At 40.0% G+C, this 20011-nt stretch overlaps 1 protein-coding gene across 1 annotated transcript in view; it reads right to left on the bottom strand.

The window, feature by feature from the left end:
- Positions 1-20011, bottom strand: part of HYDIN (HYDIN, axonemal central pair apparatus protein) — a 402001-nt gene that overhangs the window by 306637 nt on the left and 75353 nt on the right. The window contains exon 9 of the mRNA XM_006860316.1: positions 1475-1574. Coding sequence (XP_006860378.1) covers positions 1475-1574 — 100 coding nt within the window. The remainder of the gene's footprint in view (positions 1-1474; positions 1575-20011) is intronic.

The following is a 20011-nucleotide window of genomic DNA, read 5'->3' on the forward strand; positions in this document are numbered from 1 at the left end:
GCAGGCTGCAGCTTTGACATTCTATTGACTTGATTATTCTTGATAGAATGTCTCCTCAAACTTCAGAATGTAACTTACATTAAAGAGTTTTTGTTTCCATTTCTAAAAGAGTGCAAATCTGAAGTTTCACTACAATTGCCAAAGGGCAAATTTATGCTAGGTGAACTCATGGATTCCAAAGGTGTCCCTTTGCTAGCTTATGTGTCATTTTGACATGTTCCTGTCTTTTTTTCTTTTTTTAACACATCCTTACTTTTGAGCACAAGAGGATGTTCCAGGCTTATCTTGGTCTTTCTCACCTCAATTCTGGAATCAGCTAGTCCTCCAAGGTTCATTTCAGTAAAGAATGCTGTTAAGAAACCAAGCTTTGAGTGATACATGTGCTCATTACCATTAGGTTTTATTTCTTTCAGAATCTCTTGTTGGATGTAGCTAGGACATTTACACATGTATCCACACACATATAGTCACACACTACTTGAATATTTATGTGACACCATGGGATAAGCAGGAGTCCTGGTGTGGTGCTTGGGTTAATGCGACAGACTGCAAAGCCATTTGAACTGCATGGTCGGCGGTTCAAGCTCATCAGCTGCTCCTTGGAAACCCGGTACAGGGTCACTATGGGTCAGAATTGACTTGACAGCACTTAACAATAACAACAACATAGGATAAGCACTTGACCTCAGGTCAGCTTGAATTGCAAGGTCGGTGGTTCAAACTCACCAGCCGCTCTTTGGAAACCCTACACAGGGTTGCTATGAGTCAGAACCACTCCACGGCCCTTAACAACAACATTTCATCAAAAACCATGAGTTTACAATGATAATTCCAATTCCATTCAGATATCAAATGGTTCATTTTTTCCCTTCCTCCTTTGCTTAATTGCAGCTTCCTCCTCTAAGAGGAACAAAACAAAATTTCTAGCTCTCCTTATCCTCAACACTTCCATATATTTGTTCACTTCCTCTGTATGTAGTCAATATTCTGACAGTATTGGCTGACCACACTACTTGCTCACCCTCTTCACAGCTTCTGGCCACTCCCAGGCGGCCTCCCCATCTTACCTGGCATGCTTAATGTTGATGAAATGTTTAAAAGGAAACAAAAATTAAGAGGCCAAATATAAAAGGAAACATTTAACATGGTGAGAATTTGTCTCCAGCATTATTATTACTGTAGTAAGAATCAGAAACAAAGATCCATGCTTTACCCACCTCTCCGCCCACCCCCGAATGATTGAGCTGATTTACGTATTAAAGATGTTTGCAGTTATTGATCATTTGTGTGCATTTCGCCCTTTGCATAAAAACTATTGTAAAGCACTGTAGAGTTTGCTCTGTTCTAGAGAGAAATGAGAGGTGCACAGATTTGCCCAGCAATGTCCTGTATAATTCCAAAGACACACACACACACATACACACAGGCACTGCACTATATGTGCTGAGTTTACTACATGAAGGAAGTGTCTTACCTGAAATGTTGCAATAAACAGTATGCTGGTAGAGCCTGGCTTCCACAGGGTTGAAATACACAGTGATTTCAGCTGAACAGTTGGGCCAGACGTCACCTTCCTAAAAAAGACAAGGAAATATTTTAAAACACACACACACACACACACACACACAAAAAAAAAAAAAAAAACCCCAACAATATGATGAGGGGGAGTCCTTGCTTTTAACTGTTATTAAGTTACAATTCCAGGAAACACCTTTACAACAAATAAAAGAAAGCACTCTTTTACCCAGTAGATATAAGTTTATACTGTTTGTTAACTTAGTCACCTCATATGCATGTGAAGGCTGGACAATGGTTAAGGAAGATGGAAGAGAACTCTTCTTGTTGTTGTTGTTAGGTGCCATCTAGTCAGCACCAACTCATTGGGACCCTACGCACAACAGAATGAAACACTGCCCGGTCCTGGGCCAACCTCACAATCATTGCTAATCCTGGACCCATTGCTGCTGCCACTGTGCTAATCCATCTCGTTGTGGGTCTTTCCCCTTTTCTCCTACCCTCTACTTTACCAAACATGATATCCTTCTCCAGGGACTGGTCCCTCCTGAGAACGTGTCCAAAGTATAAGAGACGAAGTCTGGCCATTCTGACTTCCAAGGAGCATTCTAGCTGTTCTTCCAACACAGATTGGTTTCTTCTTTGGAAAGTCCATAATACTTTCAGTATTCTCCTCCAACACCATAACTCAAATCCATAAATTCTTCTATGGTCTTCCTTATTCACTGTCCAACTTTTACATGCATATGCATATTGAAAATACCATGGCTCGGGTCAAGTGCTAATTGTAGTCCTCAAACTGACATTTTGCTCTTCAATACTTTAAAGAGGGCTTGTGCAGCAGATTTGCCTAATGCAATACATCATTTGGTTTCTTGACTGCTGCTTCCATGAGTGTTGATGGTATATCTGAGCAAAATGAAGTCTTTGACAACTTCATTTATATGGATGTTGCTTATTGGTCCAGTGGTGAAAAAGAATTTTTTTTTTTACATTGAAACGTAACCCATACCCAAGGCTGTGGTCTTTGATCTTCATCAGTGTTTTAAGTCCTCTTCACTTTCAGCAAGCAAGGCTGTATCATCTGCATATCACCGATTGTTAATTATGGTGTTGGCAACGAATATTGACAATGCCATGGACTACCAGAAGAATGAATAAATCCCTCTTGGTAAAAGTACAGTCAGAATGCTCCTTAGAAGTGAGAATGGTGAAACTTCATCTCACGTACTTTGGACAAGTGATCAGAAGGACTCAGTCCCTGGAGAAAACACCATGCTTGGTAAAGTAGAGGGTCAGCAAATATGACCTCAATAAAGATAGATTGACACTGTGGCTGCAACAATGGGCTCAAACACGACAACAATTGTGAAGATGGTACAGCACTGAACAGTGTTTCACTCTGCTGTTCACAGAGTTGTGATGAAGTGAAACTGATTCAAGGGCATGTAACAATAACAAAACAAATTGAAAACATGTTCCACAGATAGTTTCAGTAAGTTCATGAAAATACAACAGTTACCAAAGGGAATTAGGATGTAAAGCGAGTTTCAGAATATTGCATTCAGTTAACATGCACTGTATGTCTAGTGTGGGGCGCACTAGGACTTTGGAAGTGAATAATTTTCGATATTATAGAGGGAGTCCTGGTATGACGCTGTGGGTTAATGCGCTGGACAATAAAGTCGGTTTGAACCACAGGTTACTGGTTCAAGCTCACCAGCCACTCCTTGGAAGCTCTATACAGGATCACTATGGGTCGGAACCTACTCAATGGCACTTAACAATAACAACAATTATTACAGAAAACTCAATCTTAGTGGATAGACAAACATGCAAAAAATTTTTTTATAAAGCATAAAGAAACAGGTGGACTTTATGCAAAATTTCACTTCCAGAGACAGCCACTAAAACTCTTTCCAGTTATCTCTCTGCATAAATGTATGTTGTTGTTAAATTCTATTCAGTCGGTTCTGACTCATAGTGACCTTGTAAGAATTTCCAAGGCTTTAAATCTTCACAGGAGCAGGACGCCTCATCTTTCTCCTGCAGAGTGGCTGGAGAGCTCGAGCCAAGGACCTTGTGGTGTGCAGACCAGTGCTTACCATACACAGTTATCACACTCCCTAAATATGTGTGTTGTTGTTAGGTGCTGCCGAGTTGCTTCTCACTCATAGTGACCTTATGCACAACAGAAGGAAACACTGCCCAGTCCTGGGCCATCCTCACGATTGCTGTTACTCTTGAGTCCACTGCTGCTGCCACTGTGTCAATCCATCTCATTGGGGGTCTTCCTCTTTTTCAATGATCCTCCACTTTACCTAGCATGACGTCCTTCTCCAGGGACTGGTCCCTCCTGATAATATGCCCAAAGTATGAGAGACAAAGTACACATATATTCGAGTATATATATGTTGTTGTGATGTGCCATCAAGTAAGTTCTGACTCATACCGACCCTGTTTAGGGGTTTCAAGGAGCAGCTGGTGGGTTTGAACCACTGTACTTGCTGTTTGCAGTCTAAGTGTATAAAAATGGTACCATACTACATAAGCTTCTTTTTAAGCTACTTTCCCAGCTCTTCACTGTTTTTTAGAACATTTTCCATGTTATTGAACCTGTACATATGGGATGTTGTTGCTGGAACATTTTCCATGTTATTGAACCTGTACATATGGGATGTTGTTGGAACATTTTCCATGTTATTGAACCTGTACATATGGGATGTTGTTGTTGTCATTGAGTTAACTCTGACTCATGACAACCTTACACGTAACAGAACTAACTGCTGCCAGTCCTGTGCTTCTTCATGATCGTTGGTATGTTTGCATCTGTCTCAACTATACCAACCTTTACACAGCAGAGTATGCCAATCAATGGACACATAATTTATCTAGCCAGTATCCTACTAATGGAGACCAAAAGGGGTATCTTTACATTGTTTACTTTAGTAAGTTGAAAGATACTCTCGTTGGGCCAATTTACATTTCTACCAACAATGACTGAGTTCCAAGTTCTCTTTTCCCTCTTCCATATTGAGTATTGTCCACCTCTACAAATTATATATATATATATATATATATATATACATACACACATATATATTGCAATCAGATAAGTTTAAAATAGAAGTCAATTTTTTAAAAAAATTAGAATATATCACACTTATGTAAATAGAGTCTGTTGTTGTTGCTAAGAGCTGTCGAGCTGGTTCTAACCCATAGTGACCCTGTGTAGTGTTTCCAAGGAGCAGCTGGTGGGTTTGAACCACAAGCCTTGAGGTTAGCAATCCAGTTCTTATCCTACAGGTCACACCAGGACTACAAATAGAGTCCAGAAAACTCCAAATAGAGTCAATAGAGAGAAACAGAAGCATTCAAGGGTTGAGCAAGGTCGTGTACATCAAGTACTTGGTCCATGACTGTACATAAAAAGAGCTCAGTACATAACTGCTTACCGTGATGGATAATATTTGTTTGTCACTTGGAAAGACTAAGATGAAAATAATGGGAAAAATAGAGTTGAGTGGGAGGTAAGTGATTTTTAAAAATGGTTTTTATACATAGGGTTTAATGAATGTACATTATATATAAATCCAAACATCTTTAATACATAAATGGTCCAACTAGCTCAATGGAAAATGAAGGAAAGACAAATTGAAAAATAACCAGGTTCCAGTTTTAGACAGTCATCAATGCATAGTTTATTAGCAGTCTGGCTAGAAATGAGCAAAGTGCAGGAATAAAGAACTAAGAAAAGGACAGATGGTTTTAAATGCAGACATTGAATCAGCAGGGGAAAACAGAAAAGTAGCATCAATTTGGTTTACTTATGAATTCCACAGCCCTGACAATGCATGTCCAACTTCAGAATGATGGAGCGCACAGAGTTCCCCAAGAGTAGTGAGGGCTATACATGCTCTGACTGGTGACCACGTTTGTCACCGATAAGGGGAAGTGAAAGAAAAACAGCAATGAAGCTGTGAGCTAAGCCCTACTACGCTCAATAGACGCCTGTGAAACCTGGTGGAGACCTGGTAGGCCAGCAGTGTGGCAAGACCTGGGGGCTCTTGGGCCCAGAGTCAGTGACATAGCCACAGAGGAGTGGAGAGTGAAGAGTGAAACAGAGTAGAGAGTGAAGCATCCAGCTGATAAGAAGAGAGGACACATGCATAAGAACACCCACACTTGCAGATAATACCCACTTCACCTGGCTTCAATGACTGGATGATTCAGAGCTCAACTAGAAGAAGAAAGAAGAGGAAAAAAAGAGTAATCTCATACAATTTGATGAATTTGACCTACACCTATGGATGCAGTAGCTCAAAAGAGTGAACAAGGCTTTATAGTACGGATCATTCCCACCCCCTCCATACACAGAGTAGACAGGGATGGACAACTTGGACACTGGCTGCCCAAAATGGGGGAGGGGGCTACAAAGGCAAGAAGTGACTGACTTACAAGCTTTCAAGAGGGAACCTAGATCCAGAGGGCATGGAGGAAGGTAGAATTTCCCCTGAGTAGTATACAATCTGTCTAGGTGGAGCTGATGAAAGGAAATGCAGATAGGTCTCTTGTGATACAATAGTGAATCATTGTTATCAGAAATGATTGTGAGGGTTGGAAATGTAAAGGTAGACATTTTGTAGCAAGGAGGGGAGTGATTCATTTTGCAGTCTAGGAGCAGAGGTCCCTGGGACCATCAAGGGAGAAGAGCAGAGAGCGGAACCCTACCCAGAGAAGCAGTGATGCCTGAGATGGAGGCAGAGATGATGACGTGGAGAGATGGAACAGCTGAGGACTTTAGACCTAGAGAAAGAGAGGGGCTGTGTGCTGACGACCGGGGTGGGGGGGTTGGGGATCTGGGGGGGTGGCAGGCTTGTAGGGTTTTGGTTGGTTGATGATGCATGGAGGGGACTGTAATCATGGCAATGAAACTATATAGGATAGGATGAATGTAAAACTAATGTTCTCCCATGTAAACTATCACATAATTCACAATAAAACATTTTTAAAAAAAGAGTAGTGAGGGCTGAGGGATGTGACTGTCATGTGGCCTGTGTGCCCTTTCACTTCCCTACAATAGCCAGCAGGAATGAAAGGTTTCTGAGGGCAGGTCCTTCTTTATGCCCGGGCACCTAGAACAGAGATAGTTTATCATAGGTGCTCAAGATATATTTAATGAATAATCTGCAGTCACTCCGTTTACACATTTTGTAGCTTTTAGCAGATATCTACTCATTTTTGTAACAAATTTCTATGATTTTCTTTTCAACTGAAACTACAAAAGGAACACAGTTTTAAAGCCAAAAGTGGCCTTTGAGATCCTATAGGGAAAAGGGGATTCCAAAGCATTTCCGCTTTCTTAAGCATTTCATTGGGGCATTTTTCTAAAATCCTGAAACTAATTATCTGCTCCCTTCTGATAATGGCAAAAAGCCTGACCACTGTTGGTTGGTGAGGATTTTAGCGTTATGGAGCGCTAGCTAGGTGCACTCATGGGCAGAGAGCTCCAGCAGACCAGGTGGGTTCAGGGCGTCATCCAGTCACTGGAGTATCAATGGATATCCTATTTCAGACCCGTGGTAGATCTGGGCTTCCTCTGAACCCATGAGACAAATGCACTCCACTGGTGGATGTAGACTCTACTCTAAATCCAGACTGATTGCCTAAAAGGTCAGGGGCCATCTTGGATCCTATGCTGACTCATGCATTCTATAAAAGGCTACACTGTAAATCAGATAAGCTGAGTACACATGGGAAAATTCAAGGGTCCTGTAATTTGAAGAGGGTCAGATATCTTTTAGATGCATGGTCCCAGAGAGAAAAGATCCAGGATACATATGTAGAAGACAAGGCAACACAGTTTACAATTTTCTAACCCAGAAGCACTTTGGACATCCCTTCACTGAAGAAGTCTGATGAGAGAATTAGTGTGTTTGAACTGTGTGGTGCTAGGCATGCACCCAAGAGGCTACCTCGGAAGAGACACATGTTGATATGTGGCTGTGATCAAGAGTGAATCATCTGATATGCAAGTCCTGAGAGCAGAGAAGTTCTCCCTGGTGAAGGAAGACCAGTGTGAAGTATGAGTCTAAGGCTGTGAATGGGACTTAGGCCACAGGCTTATCTGGAGCTGCAGCTGCTCTGTTGTACCCGTAACATCTGTGAGAACCCCACAGCGTTTCTGAGCCCCAGAGATAATCCAAGAGCAAATCCGATTCTGAAACTATCTTGTGGGCTTGTAGCAGGTAAAGTGTATTTAAAAAGGTAGCGTGTATGTGTCAAACCAGAAGTGTGGCCATTTTGTTTCCTCTCAATGTTAGGTCGTTTGAAAAAGTATTCTGACTCTATCAGAAATATTTTGAAGGACATTTAAAATTTTCAGTTGGGATTAAAATGAAGATTAAAGAACTATTTCTTTCGAGCAAAAATTTTCTTAAACCTTTCCTTGTTGATGTTATGTGCCGTGGAGTCGGTTCTGACACATAGCGACCTTGTACAGGGTTTCCGAGGCTGTAAATCTTTACGGGAGCAGAAAGCCTCATCTTTCTCCTATGGAACAGTGGTAGTTTTGAACTGCTGACCTTGCGGTTTGCAGCCCAATTCGTATTCAGCTTAAAATAACCACACTTTTATTTATGTGCATTCTAAACAATTCACATGACTACTTCAACTCTTCTGAAATTAACTTCCAGGTCATTTATCCCTCTAAGAAGAAACGGTTTTTCTCTAATGCTACAGTTCTAGAGTTTGCATCCAAAATATTCGGAATTTCCCCTACTGGCCCCGACATCAATATCCCTTCTTCCTTGTCCCAGGAGTCCTGCCTTAGCATACAGAAGCCCCTGCAGTCCTTCTTTCCTTGCATACATGAGAGCTCTTCTCCCACTGTCTGTTTTCCTTCTCTAGATAAGAAGCTGAGTCTACAGGGAGTCATCTGTGATTATTACCTCTCTACTGAAAAGATCTTCAAAATAGCCTTCATTTATATTGCAGTCATCTCTCTGCTTAGTCCTGATGTCTTGGTTTTCTTTCAGATCCATAATGAATGATGCCATTGCACTTCACTTAGGATCAAACGATCTGCTACAGGGAATTAACTTTGAATTTACAGGTCTAAAACAAACTCTCATACTGCTATTTTAACCCAACTATTAAGTATGAGTATTCCGGAACACTTCACCATGTTGTTGTTGTTAAGTGCCATCGAGTCAGTACCGACTCATAGCAACCCTTTGCACAACAGAACGAATCACTGCCCAGTCCTGGGCCAACCTCACAATTGTCGTTACACCTGAACCCACTGCTGTCACCACTGTGCCAATCCATCTCATTGGGGGGGGTCTTCTTCTTTTTCTCCGACCCTCCACTTTACCAAATATGATGTCCTTCTCCAGTGACTGGTCCCTCCTGATGCTATGTCCAAAGTATGAGAGAGGAAGTTTGGCCATCCTGGCTTCCAAGGAGCACTCTGGCTGCACTTTTTCCAACACAGATCTGTTTGTTCTTTTAGCAATCCACGGTACTTGCAATATTCTTCTCCAACACTGTAACTCAAATTCATCAATTCTTCTACGGTCTTCTTTAGTCACTGTCCAACTTTTGCATGCATATGAAATTATTGAAAATACCATGGTTTGGGTCAGGCATACCTTAGTCCTCAAACTGACATCTTTGCTCATCAACACTTTAAAAAGGTCTGTGCAGATTTGCCTAATGCAATATGTCGTTTGCTTTCTTTACTGCTGCTTCCATGAGTATTGATGGTAGAGTTGAGAAAAATCAAGTGTTTGACAACTTTGATCTTTTCTCCCTTTATGTGGATGTTATTTATTGCCAATATCTGTCTGACATCAGCAATGATATCCCTCTTTCCCTGTCCTCTTCTGAACTGACTTTAACCTCTGGAAGTTCTTGGTCAATATAGTGCTTTTACATTACCTTTAGTAAAACTTTACTCACATGGGGTATCAGTGATATTGTCCAACAATATCTGCATTCTGTTGGGTCACCTCTCTTCAGAATTGGCCCAAATTTGGATCTCTTCCAGTCAGTTGGCCAGGTAGTTGTCTTCCAAATTTCTTTGTGTAGATAAGTGAATGGCTCTGGTGCCACATCAGTTTGTTGAAAGATTTCAATTTTTACTCCATCAATTCCTGGTGCCTTGATCTTTGCCAGTTTCTTCAGTGCACATCTCGGCCTTCCTCCTTCAGTATCATTGGTTCTTGATTATATTCTACCTCTTGAAACGGTTGAAGATCGACCACTTCTTTTTGGTACAGCTACTCTGTGTATCCTTTCATCTTGGTTTGTGTTTTCTGCATCCTTCAATAATTTGCTCATAGAATCCTTCAAAACCACAAGTCAAGGCTTCATTTTTTTCTTCAGTTACCTCAGCTTGAGAAATGTTAAGTGTGCTCTTCCCATTTGGTTTTTTAACTCCAGGTCTTTGCACACTTTGTTATAATATTTGACTTTGTCTTCTCAAGCTCATCTTTGAAATTTTCTGTTCAGCTCTTGTACCTCCTTACTTCTTCCATTTGTTTTAGCATCTCTACACTGGAGAGCAAGTTTCAGAATCTTTTCTGACATCTATTTGAGTCTTTTTCTTCTTTCTTATGGTCTTAATGAGATTTTGCTTTCTTCATGTATGCAGTTCTTGATATCATCCCACAACTCCTCTGGTCTTCGGCCTTTAGTGTCTAATACATTAAATTTGTTCTTCAGATGATCTCTAAATTCAGGTGGGATATATTCAAGATCATATTTTAACTCTCATGGACTTGTTTCATTTTCTTTAGATTCAGCCTGAATTTGAATATGAGCAATTGATGGTCTGTTCTACAGTGTGCCCCTGGCCTTGTTTTGGCTGATGATATAGAGCTTTTCCATGGTCTCTTTCCACAGATGTAGCTAATCTGACTTCTGTGTATTCCATCTGGTGAGGTTCATGTGTATAGTCAGTTTTAATGTTGTTTGAAAAAGGTATTTGCAATGAACAAGTCATTGGTCTTGCAAAATTTTATCATGCAATCTCAAACAGCATTTCTATCACCAAGGCCATATTTTCCAACCATTGATCATTCCTGTTTTTTCCCAATCTTTGCATTCTAATTGCCAGTAATGATCAATACATCTTGATTGCATGTTTAATCAATTTCAGATTGAAGAAGTTGGTAAAATTCTTCAATTTCATCATCACTGGCTTTAGCGGTTAGTGCATAAATTGAATAATAGTGATATTAACTGGTCTTCATTGGATATTATTGGATATTATTCTGTCACAGACAGCACTGTACTTCATGACAGATCTTGATATGTTCTTTTTGATGATGAAAGCAACACCATTCATCTTCAATTTGTCATTCCTGGCATAGTAAACAATGTGATTGTCAGATTCGAAATGGCCAGTACTAGTCTATTTCAGCTCACTAATGCCTAGGATATCAATGTTTATGCTATTTCATTTTTTACAATTAAAAATTCTTCTAGATTCGTATTTCATATATTTTTGAGTTGTTAATGGATGCTTACAGCAGTTTTTCTTCATTTTGAGTTCTGTCCCATCAGAAAATGAGGAGCCCAAGGGCTTTACTCGTTTTGCGTCATCAGGGTTAACTCTTCCCCAGTCTCACTCAGAGTGCCTTCCAACCTGGGAGAAGGGGCTCAACTTCTGACACTGTATCTGACAATATTCTGGTGCTCTTTATCATGTTTCAATACTCAATAATCTGGTATGACAGCATTCCACTGCTATTAATAAGGTTTTAAGTGACTAAATATTTGACAGTAGTCTGTTTCTCCTTCTTCCTAGTCTGTCTTTATCTGGAAGTTCATCTGAAAGCTGCCCTCTATGGGTGACCCTGTTGGCATTCAAAATACCCGTGGCATAGCTTCCAGAATCACAACAACACACAAGCCACCACTGTATGACAAACTGAGAGACAAGTAACATCATGTTGCTATTGTTAAGTACTGTTGAGTTGGTTCTGACCCATAGAGAGCCTGCATAGAGTTTCTGAGGAGCAGCTGGTAAGTTTGAATCACTGACCTTGAGGTTCAAACTGATTTTACAGTCCAGCTCATTTACCCATAGTGCCATACCAGAACTCCAACACCATGTAAAGTATGTGTATATCTATGTAGTGATGCAGTATTATACTCACTTTAATAATGAGAAAGCCCAGGCAAAGAGAAATTAAGAATCTCACCTAAGGCCACACCAATAGTAATTGGCAGAGCTGGAATTCTATGGAAATTTCTTCCCTGGTTTCTTTATCCCCAGACTGCAGCTATTAACACCTTTCTTACACCATCATACAAAAGGCTAGAAGAAATTAACAAAACAATCGATAAGCAGATGATCCTGTCTAGTGAACACAGTTAAACAACTGTATATTCACATTTTCAGGTTCTGCTGCAAGATGACTTACAGGAGGTTCTTTTGGACAATACCATCAGCATTCGAATGCGGCTGTTTTTGAGAAGTGCATTGGTGGATCCTTATCAAGCTACCCTGGCTGGGCTGATAATAACTTCAAGAACAGCTATAATGTGTGATGAATTCCACCATGTTCCACCAAAATGAAAATATTTATGACCATATAATACCTATTTTCAGCTATTTTTTATTGCTCTCCATAGAGAAATATCAGCATTTAATAATTTCTTTTGAGAAATGAAAACATGCTCTTTTAGTAAAAAATCTATCAGTTAATAAGAATGCAAAAAGCAGCACTAATTAGAAACTCTCATCTGTTCCACTGTCCACAATTGCTCTTCCAGAACCTTCTGGACCAATGAAAGTAGTGGCGGCTCTCTTTATCATCACTTGAGGCAAAAAAACAGATGCATCAAAGAGAAACGGGAAAAATAAATGGAAACAAGGAAGCACAAAACTGAAAGTATACTATCCTAATTATCAATGAGATTAAAGACAAAATTGACATACAGAGATATTGCTGCTCTATGATATCTCCTAGTACAGAAAACTGTCAATCAAGTAAAGTTTTAATCCCCAAAATAATGAACAGAAAAGTTTCTAAGAGAGAGAGCTCTAAGTGTAACTGCTTCCTAGAGGAAATTTCAAAAGGTATGGTATATCTTGATCCCACCTCCAACCTGAAAACAGTGATAATTCCACTGGGGTTTTATAGAGTTCCAGTGTGTGCTGTTCATGCTTTTCTCTGGGGAGAACAGATATGTGTCTTTTCCAGCAAGGCTGGGCATTAACTCATTTAATGAGCCAAAGGGAACCTTGCTGTTTCTAAGACATCCCTACCCACCTCCACGGGCTCTCCTATACAATAGTGAATGTTCTCAGACAATGGGAAAAGTGTGGTTGAGTGCAGAGATTTGACAGGACAACCATTAATAAAGGAAGATGGAAGAATGGGAAAACGGTCCTGACGGAAGAGGGGTGACTTGTCAAGGGCAGTTTGCTCTCAGCAGATCCCTGTCCTCCCTTCTCTCTTTTGGTGTCCATTTCTCAGGTGTCAGCTTCCCACATGCTTGCAACGTGACTCACAGCTAATGGAATGCGAAGTGGAAGGGGGTTTCACTAAAAAGCTAGATCTTTCCTCTTTGGTAGCCATCTGGGCTTCCACCCAACCTGGTTCTGCTGAGTTCACAGGCTATGCCAATCTGGGAAAAAGAAAGTACACTAAATTTGAGCTGTGCTTTCAAAGCGTGAATTGCTTTAACAGCATGTTTCTGTAGGCTCAGGTGACAACAAAGCATGGTTTACTATTACTTACAAGGTAATAAAGAAATGATCAAATTTCTCTCCTGTTTCAAGGCTTAGTTGAATTTTCCTTAAGCTTCCCTAGGAACACTAGATTACGTACATTTTCTTTGATGCAGGAGACACATGCTAACCGGTGTGTAAACGTCGTTCCTGCTCGCTGATGTTGGTTGACATATGAAAGCCAGTTTGAGCAAATACCTTTAGATTCTCAAACCTTTCTTTCTGAGAAAATAGCAAGTGTTCAACAGTCCAAAAATCCCTGCATTTTTAAAGTGTGACCCAAGCCAGCAGACAGAGAGTTCAGAAGTCAGGCCAGTACATCTATGCTGTGATTTCTCAGCGGACTTCTAGATGCCCAAAGAAATCGAAAGCTTAATTTTCTCTGTTTGCCCTGGAATATTCTTCTGCCTCTCAATTTTCAGAACTGTGATTTTTGTCTTGGAACCTCTTTCACTCAGGGTACCCAAGAGACCAAAGCAGAGGAAATAATCAGAATAAGAATGTCAAAATTCTGTACAGCCAAGGTTCAACTAGTATAACAGAAAGTATTATAGTTCTGAAAGTAGCCAATTCCATCTGCTTCTCTGGAAGGCATGAGACATTCACAATAGACCCAACAAGGAAAAACACTTACAAAAGCAAGTGGCTTGAGGATTTTTCAGTGTGCTCCAGGACCCAGCACTAGGTAATAACTGGAAAAACTTAGGACAATGACATTCATACTCAAAGGCATTATCAAATGAGTTAACCCTAAAGAACTTGCTAAACATAGTAGCAATAAGCCACAGGCTATGGTGACTAGGACAGCAATCCTGGTTACTTTTGGAATACCTACCAAGTAAAGGTGAAACACATTCCTTCTGCAAGCAAGTTCTGTGATCTCCCCAGGGCTCAGTTTTCTCAGTGTTCACTCTGGGTCCTTGAACATCCTCAATTAACACACCTGGGTCTTTCAAAAGACCAATTCCCACTTCTACACTTGTAGAGCAGCTTGCTGGTGCATGTCTAGATTATACAGACATAAAAGGAGACAAAAAGGCCTAGTGCTCTATAACTGCATCACTACCCAAGACATCCACCATAACTCCTCAAGGTTTAAACTGACCACATGGCAATGGCATGTAATAAGCATAATGACAAGAAACTGAGTCAAGACAATGGAAGGAAGCTGTGGCCAAGTGAAGAGAGGGGTAGAAGAGAGTAGAAACTCACAGGTCTAGACTCTTTTCTTTCAGCAGTGAGTTCAAGTACTTCTTACATGATCACATTTGATACAAATGCAAGCCCATCACCACCTCTGAGTAATAAGGGACAGCAACTAATCCTCTGATCTTGAATTTCCTCACTTTAAACTGAAAGTGACTCTAGAACAGAAACAAGGTTCCAGTAAACACTCAAGATGCAGAGAATGAAGGCTCCATCAGCATTTCTGTTTTAGCTGATGCATTTGAAGAACCATGAGACAAATCCATAGATCTGAGAAAATAAGCATATATTTCTTATTTCTTTTCAGACTAAGTTAACATTTTTGGTTTTGTTCTGTTGGTATTGTTTTTAAGTTTACCTCGTTGAAAGACCTTGTTCTTCCTGGGGTGACAAATGACTGAAGAGTGTTTGAAAGCAGAGAGCCATCTCTAAGACCATGCATCAATCTTTTAATTTGTTGTTGTTGTTGTTGTTGTGTTTTTGAACAGAATATCAATTAGAGATTGATTGTTAGATCAGTAGGTGACTCCACTTGGTTTTAATCTTTTCTGCTTCTACTGTGAACTCCATTCACATTAAGAAGCTAATTAAAAGGAATCACACCTTAAGTTAAAAAAACACCCCGAATCACTGAGGCATAGCTAAACTGTCAGATATTAAATAATAGCCACTGATCTAGTACGTGAGTAAGATTCAGAACAGACCTTCAATGAAAAATGATGGTGAATCAGGCACAATAAGGTAGAAAGAAAAGCAAGGTCTGATGTCTATCCCAATAAATGGCCCCTAGGCTGGCCAGGTTCTCCTTTTGGCCATCCTTTCCTGTACACAGCCTCTTCTCACCTCACCAGACCTCTAAAGGTGAGCACCTGGGAGCAAGTCCTGGGCCTTCTGCAACTTCCCTTTTGTTTTTTGCTCTTCTCTCAGAGTTTTCATTTGAGAAACTTTTCATGGCTTCAACAAAGATGCCTACAAATCTGACCTGAGTCTTGATTCTCTTCTCGCATATTTTAGTTCTGCCTTTCCAAAAGTCTGCTAACCATCTATTGTCAACTCAGGTTCAACATGTTCATAGCAAAACTCATACCAATGAACGGACTGACATTCATTTGTATATTCATTCATCTGTTTACTGCCACTGTGCTAGGCACAGGATGAGGATGAGGAACTCCTGGACTTTAAGGGGCTCAGAGTTCCATCCCAATTGACACTCAGAATTTCTGAGTCAGAGAGAATCACAATGGCCTACTCCAGTGCCTTGATTTTGAGCGCAAAGCAACTGAGGTGCAGGGAGATCAAATGGCTTTTTAAAGGTTCCATTTACTATTGACAAAGCTAGGATTTAAACCAGAACTCACTATTTTGCTCATTTCTATCAAAGGCGACATAATTTTGTCAATCTTTTCAGTACAGAACTAGGGAGATCCATGATTACTCATACTGTCTCACCCTCAACAACCATCCAACCAAAAAGCACATTACTGTTTTCCTTTCGGAGGCCTCTCTCACATTGGCCTCTTCTTTATGGCCATTGTTGAGTTGTTCCAGGTTCTCATCACCCTAAACTTGCCTACAGAGATGTCCAGTCTTCCTTCCTACCCTCTTATCTATCCCCTGCCCACCTGAACCACTCATCTCTCTTGCTGTCCACCTTCTTCCAATTCAACCCATACCTGGCAACCAACAGAGTCATTCTGTAACAACTGTTAACACTTCATTCTCCTGCTACAAACCCTGCAGTGAGTCCGTATAGTCGCAGCAGTATTTACCAAACTAGGGTGCACACTCTGTGGGAAAAAATGGGTTTGTACTTGACCACCTGGAGAATCACTCTTTCGAACCAGTATTTCCCAGCTAAATTTATTTGACTACGAAACTTTTTGGGGAGTCAGGAGTACATATTACCATTCACTGTTTCTAGCAATGGTGGTAGTGGTGTGCCGTGGAGTCGGTTCCAACTCATAGCAACCCTACATAAGGTTTCTGGGGCTGTAAATCTTTAAGGGGGCAGAAAGCCTCACCTTTCGTCCAACGAATGCCTGGTGGTTTCAAATTGCTGGCCTTGAGGTTAGCAGCCCAACACGTAACCACTAGCTCTGGCTCCTTCAGCAATGCATAGTAGGAAACAACAGTCTGTAGGCAATGCTTACTAGCATGGCAGCCCAGATTTTCTCTACTTTCTATCTTGGCCTCATTTCCTTGATCTCTGCTCCAGAAAAGGGAGCCTTGGTCGTGTAATAAGCTGGGCTGCTTAGCACAAGGTCAGTAGTTCAAATCTACCAGTCAGTCCTTGGGGAAAAGATGAGACTTTCTGCGCCCATAAAGATTTACAGTCTCAGAAACTCTATACAAGGTTGCTATGAGTCAGAACTGAGTTGGTGGCAATCAACCACCAGCCCCACCTGCTCCAGAAAAACTGGAAAGTGTTACATATTAAGTAACAGTCTACCCACTGTTACTTAATATGCCCTGAACCTGAAAGTTTCCCTTTGTTTTCATAATTTCCCCAACTGGAAACATTCTCCTCCTTCCTTTCCACTTGATTAAATATTATTTCTCCCTGGAGATCCAACAAAGATCTCATCTTTTCTATTTCTATAAAGCTCTTACCATCTTTCATCAGCAACTTATTTATCTGCACCAGAAACCCAAAATCTCAACTGTGGAAAATACCCACAGCTCACATCTGAGTTTAAAAGCAAGTGAAATAGCAAAATTTTTCCATCAAATACCTTCAAAAGTAATTTACAAAGTAAGACGATATTATGTTGTTGTTGTTGTTGTTAAGTGCCGTCGAGTCGGTTCCGACCCATAGCGACCCTGTACAGGGTTTCCAAGGGTGTACTCATATACAAAAACTGTAGTTGTATAAAACAATCAGGATCTTTAAAGAGGAAAACAAACAATTTCTAACATAAGTAATAAATAATTCACAATGGCTGACACTGACTTCTGCTGCTTTGACCAGATGAGCTTTAGGAAGACACCAGGAAAGCGTCATGCTTTCATTTTCATCTTATAAAAACTGTCAAAGCTAGATAATGAATATTAGTATGAAAAGGAAAACTCAATAGTATGTAGAAAAGACAATATCATTGCAGATGCCCAAACGACTACTTACATTCTAAGTAAGTCACAAAATTCTTTGTTGTTGTTGTTAGGTGCCGTCAAGTCAGTTCCGACTCACAGCGACCCTATGCACAACAGAATAAAACACTGCCTGGTCCTGTGCCATCCTCATAGTTGCTGTTGTAAAATAACATCAAGTAACTTCTGACTCATAGGGACCCTGTATAAGGGCTCCAAGGAGTGGCTGTTGAGTTTGAAACAGACACCAAACAGTTCAAACAGAGCTTGTGGTCCAGTGCTTATCCTACAGCACCACACCAGACTCAAGACTATTACCACCTTTCCCCACTCATCTGTAAGTCTGTTGTACATGATGCTGGAACCTATACCACCAGTAAATACTAGCACGGTTTCAGACTAAGATTCCAGACTAAGACAGACTAGGAAGAAGGAGAAGCGGACTACCTCTGAATGTCTAGCCACTGAAAACCTTACTAATAGTAGCAGCACATTGTCAGATATAGCGCTGGAAGATGAGAACATTCTGAATAACAGAAGATCATGGTTAGCCATAGTTTCTGAAGATGAGCCCCTCAGGTTGGAAGGCAGGCACTCAAAATACAACTGGGTAAGAACTACCTCCTCAAACTGGAGTTCACTACGATGACATGAATGCAACAAAGTTCTGGGGACATTCATTCGCTGATATCACACAACTCAAAGTGAGGAGAAACAGCTATAAACATCCATTAATATTCAGAACATGCAATGTAGAAGGTATGATACTAGGAAAATTGGGAGTGTCAAAAATGAAGTTGAATGTATAAAGATTGATATCCTAGGCATTAGTAATCTGAAATGGACAGGTATTTGCCATTTTGAATATGACATCCATAGGATTAACTATACTGAGAATGACAAATTGAAGAGAAATGGTGTCTTATTCATCATCAAAAAGAGCATTTCAAGATCTGTCTTGAAAATCTAATGCTCTCTATGATAAGATAACATATGAAAGCCTACAAAGAAAACCAGCTAATTCTACTATTATTCAAATTTATACACAAACCACTAAAGCTAGCGGTGATGAAATTGAATAATTCTACCAACTTCTTCAGTCTGAAATTGATGTTACATGCAACCAAGAGGCATTGGTAGTTTACTGGTGACTGGAATATGAAAGATGGAAACAAAAAGGAAAGATCAATACTTGGAAAATATGACTTTGGTGATAGAAATAATGCTAGCGATCAAGAATAGAATTTTATAAGACCAACAACTTATTGCAAATACCTTTTTAAAACAACATAATAGGTGCCTATACACATGAACCTCACCAGATGAAATACAGAGGAATCAAATTCTATATCTGTGGAAAGAGATGGTGGAAAAGCTCAGTATCATCAGCCAAAAAAAGGTCAGGGGCAGACTGTAGAACAGACCATCAATTGCTCATATTCAAGTTCAGGCTGAAGCTGAAGAAAATTAATAGACACACATATCCAAAAAGAAGAAAGAGTCAAAATCAACATTAACACAACATCAACAACAATTAGGAAAAAAGCAGCAAATTAAACCTATAGCCACCAGAAGGGAAAAAATAACAAAGAGCAAAGAAGAAATTAAATAGAAAAAATAAATAAAAAACAGGAAAACGAGAAATCAACAAGACAAGAAGTTGGTTCGTCAAAAGCATTAACAACATTGACAAATCATTGGCAAATCTAACAAAAGAAAAGAAAGAGAAGATGCAAATAATACACATAAGAAATTATATGGGTGATGTCATGATCAATGGAAATAAAAAGGATAATAACAGAGTACTATGAAGAATTGTACACCATTGAAAATTTGAAAATCTAGAAGAAATGGACAAATTTTTAGAAAAATACTACCTACTGAAACTAAAGCAGAATGAAGTAGTAAACTTGAACAGACCTATAGCAACAAAACAAATTGATCAGGTCATTTAAAAACTTCCAACAAAAAAAATCTGGCCCAGATGGCTTTACTGGTTAAGTTTACCAAACAGTCAGGGAAGAGGTGATACCAATTATACTCAAATTATTCCAGAACAAGAAAGGAAAACTCCCCAATAAATTTTTTCTTGTTGTTATTGTGAATTGAGTGATAGTTTACATGGGAGAACATCAGTTTTACACACATCGTATCATATTTTGTTTCATTGCAATGATTACAATCCCCTCCATACATCGTCATTCAACAGTATTTGATTCTATTCCTTCTGTGTTTTTTGTTTTTGGTTTTTTCTTTTGATGTACACCAAAACACTCAGGAATATATAATCATTTAAACAACCAAAGGGCATATTCTGCAAGCCTGCCTCTTAGCCACCAGCACACATGAGTCTAGAGTCCTCAGCTGCTCCCTCTCTCGATGTCCGCATCTCTGCCTCTATCTCTGGTGTTGCTGCTTCACTGGATAATGGCCCACATCCCACTTGTGCTCTTCTCC

The sequence above is a fragment of the Chrysochloris asiatica genome, unplaced genomic scaffold (genome assembly GCF_000296735.1).
Source record: "Chrysochloris asiatica unplaced genomic scaffold, ChrAsi1.0 scaffold00037, whole genome shotgun sequence".
NCBI classification, from domain to species: Eukaryota; Metazoa; Chordata; class Mammalia; order Afrosoricida; family Chrysochloridae; genus Chrysochloris; species Chrysochloris asiatica.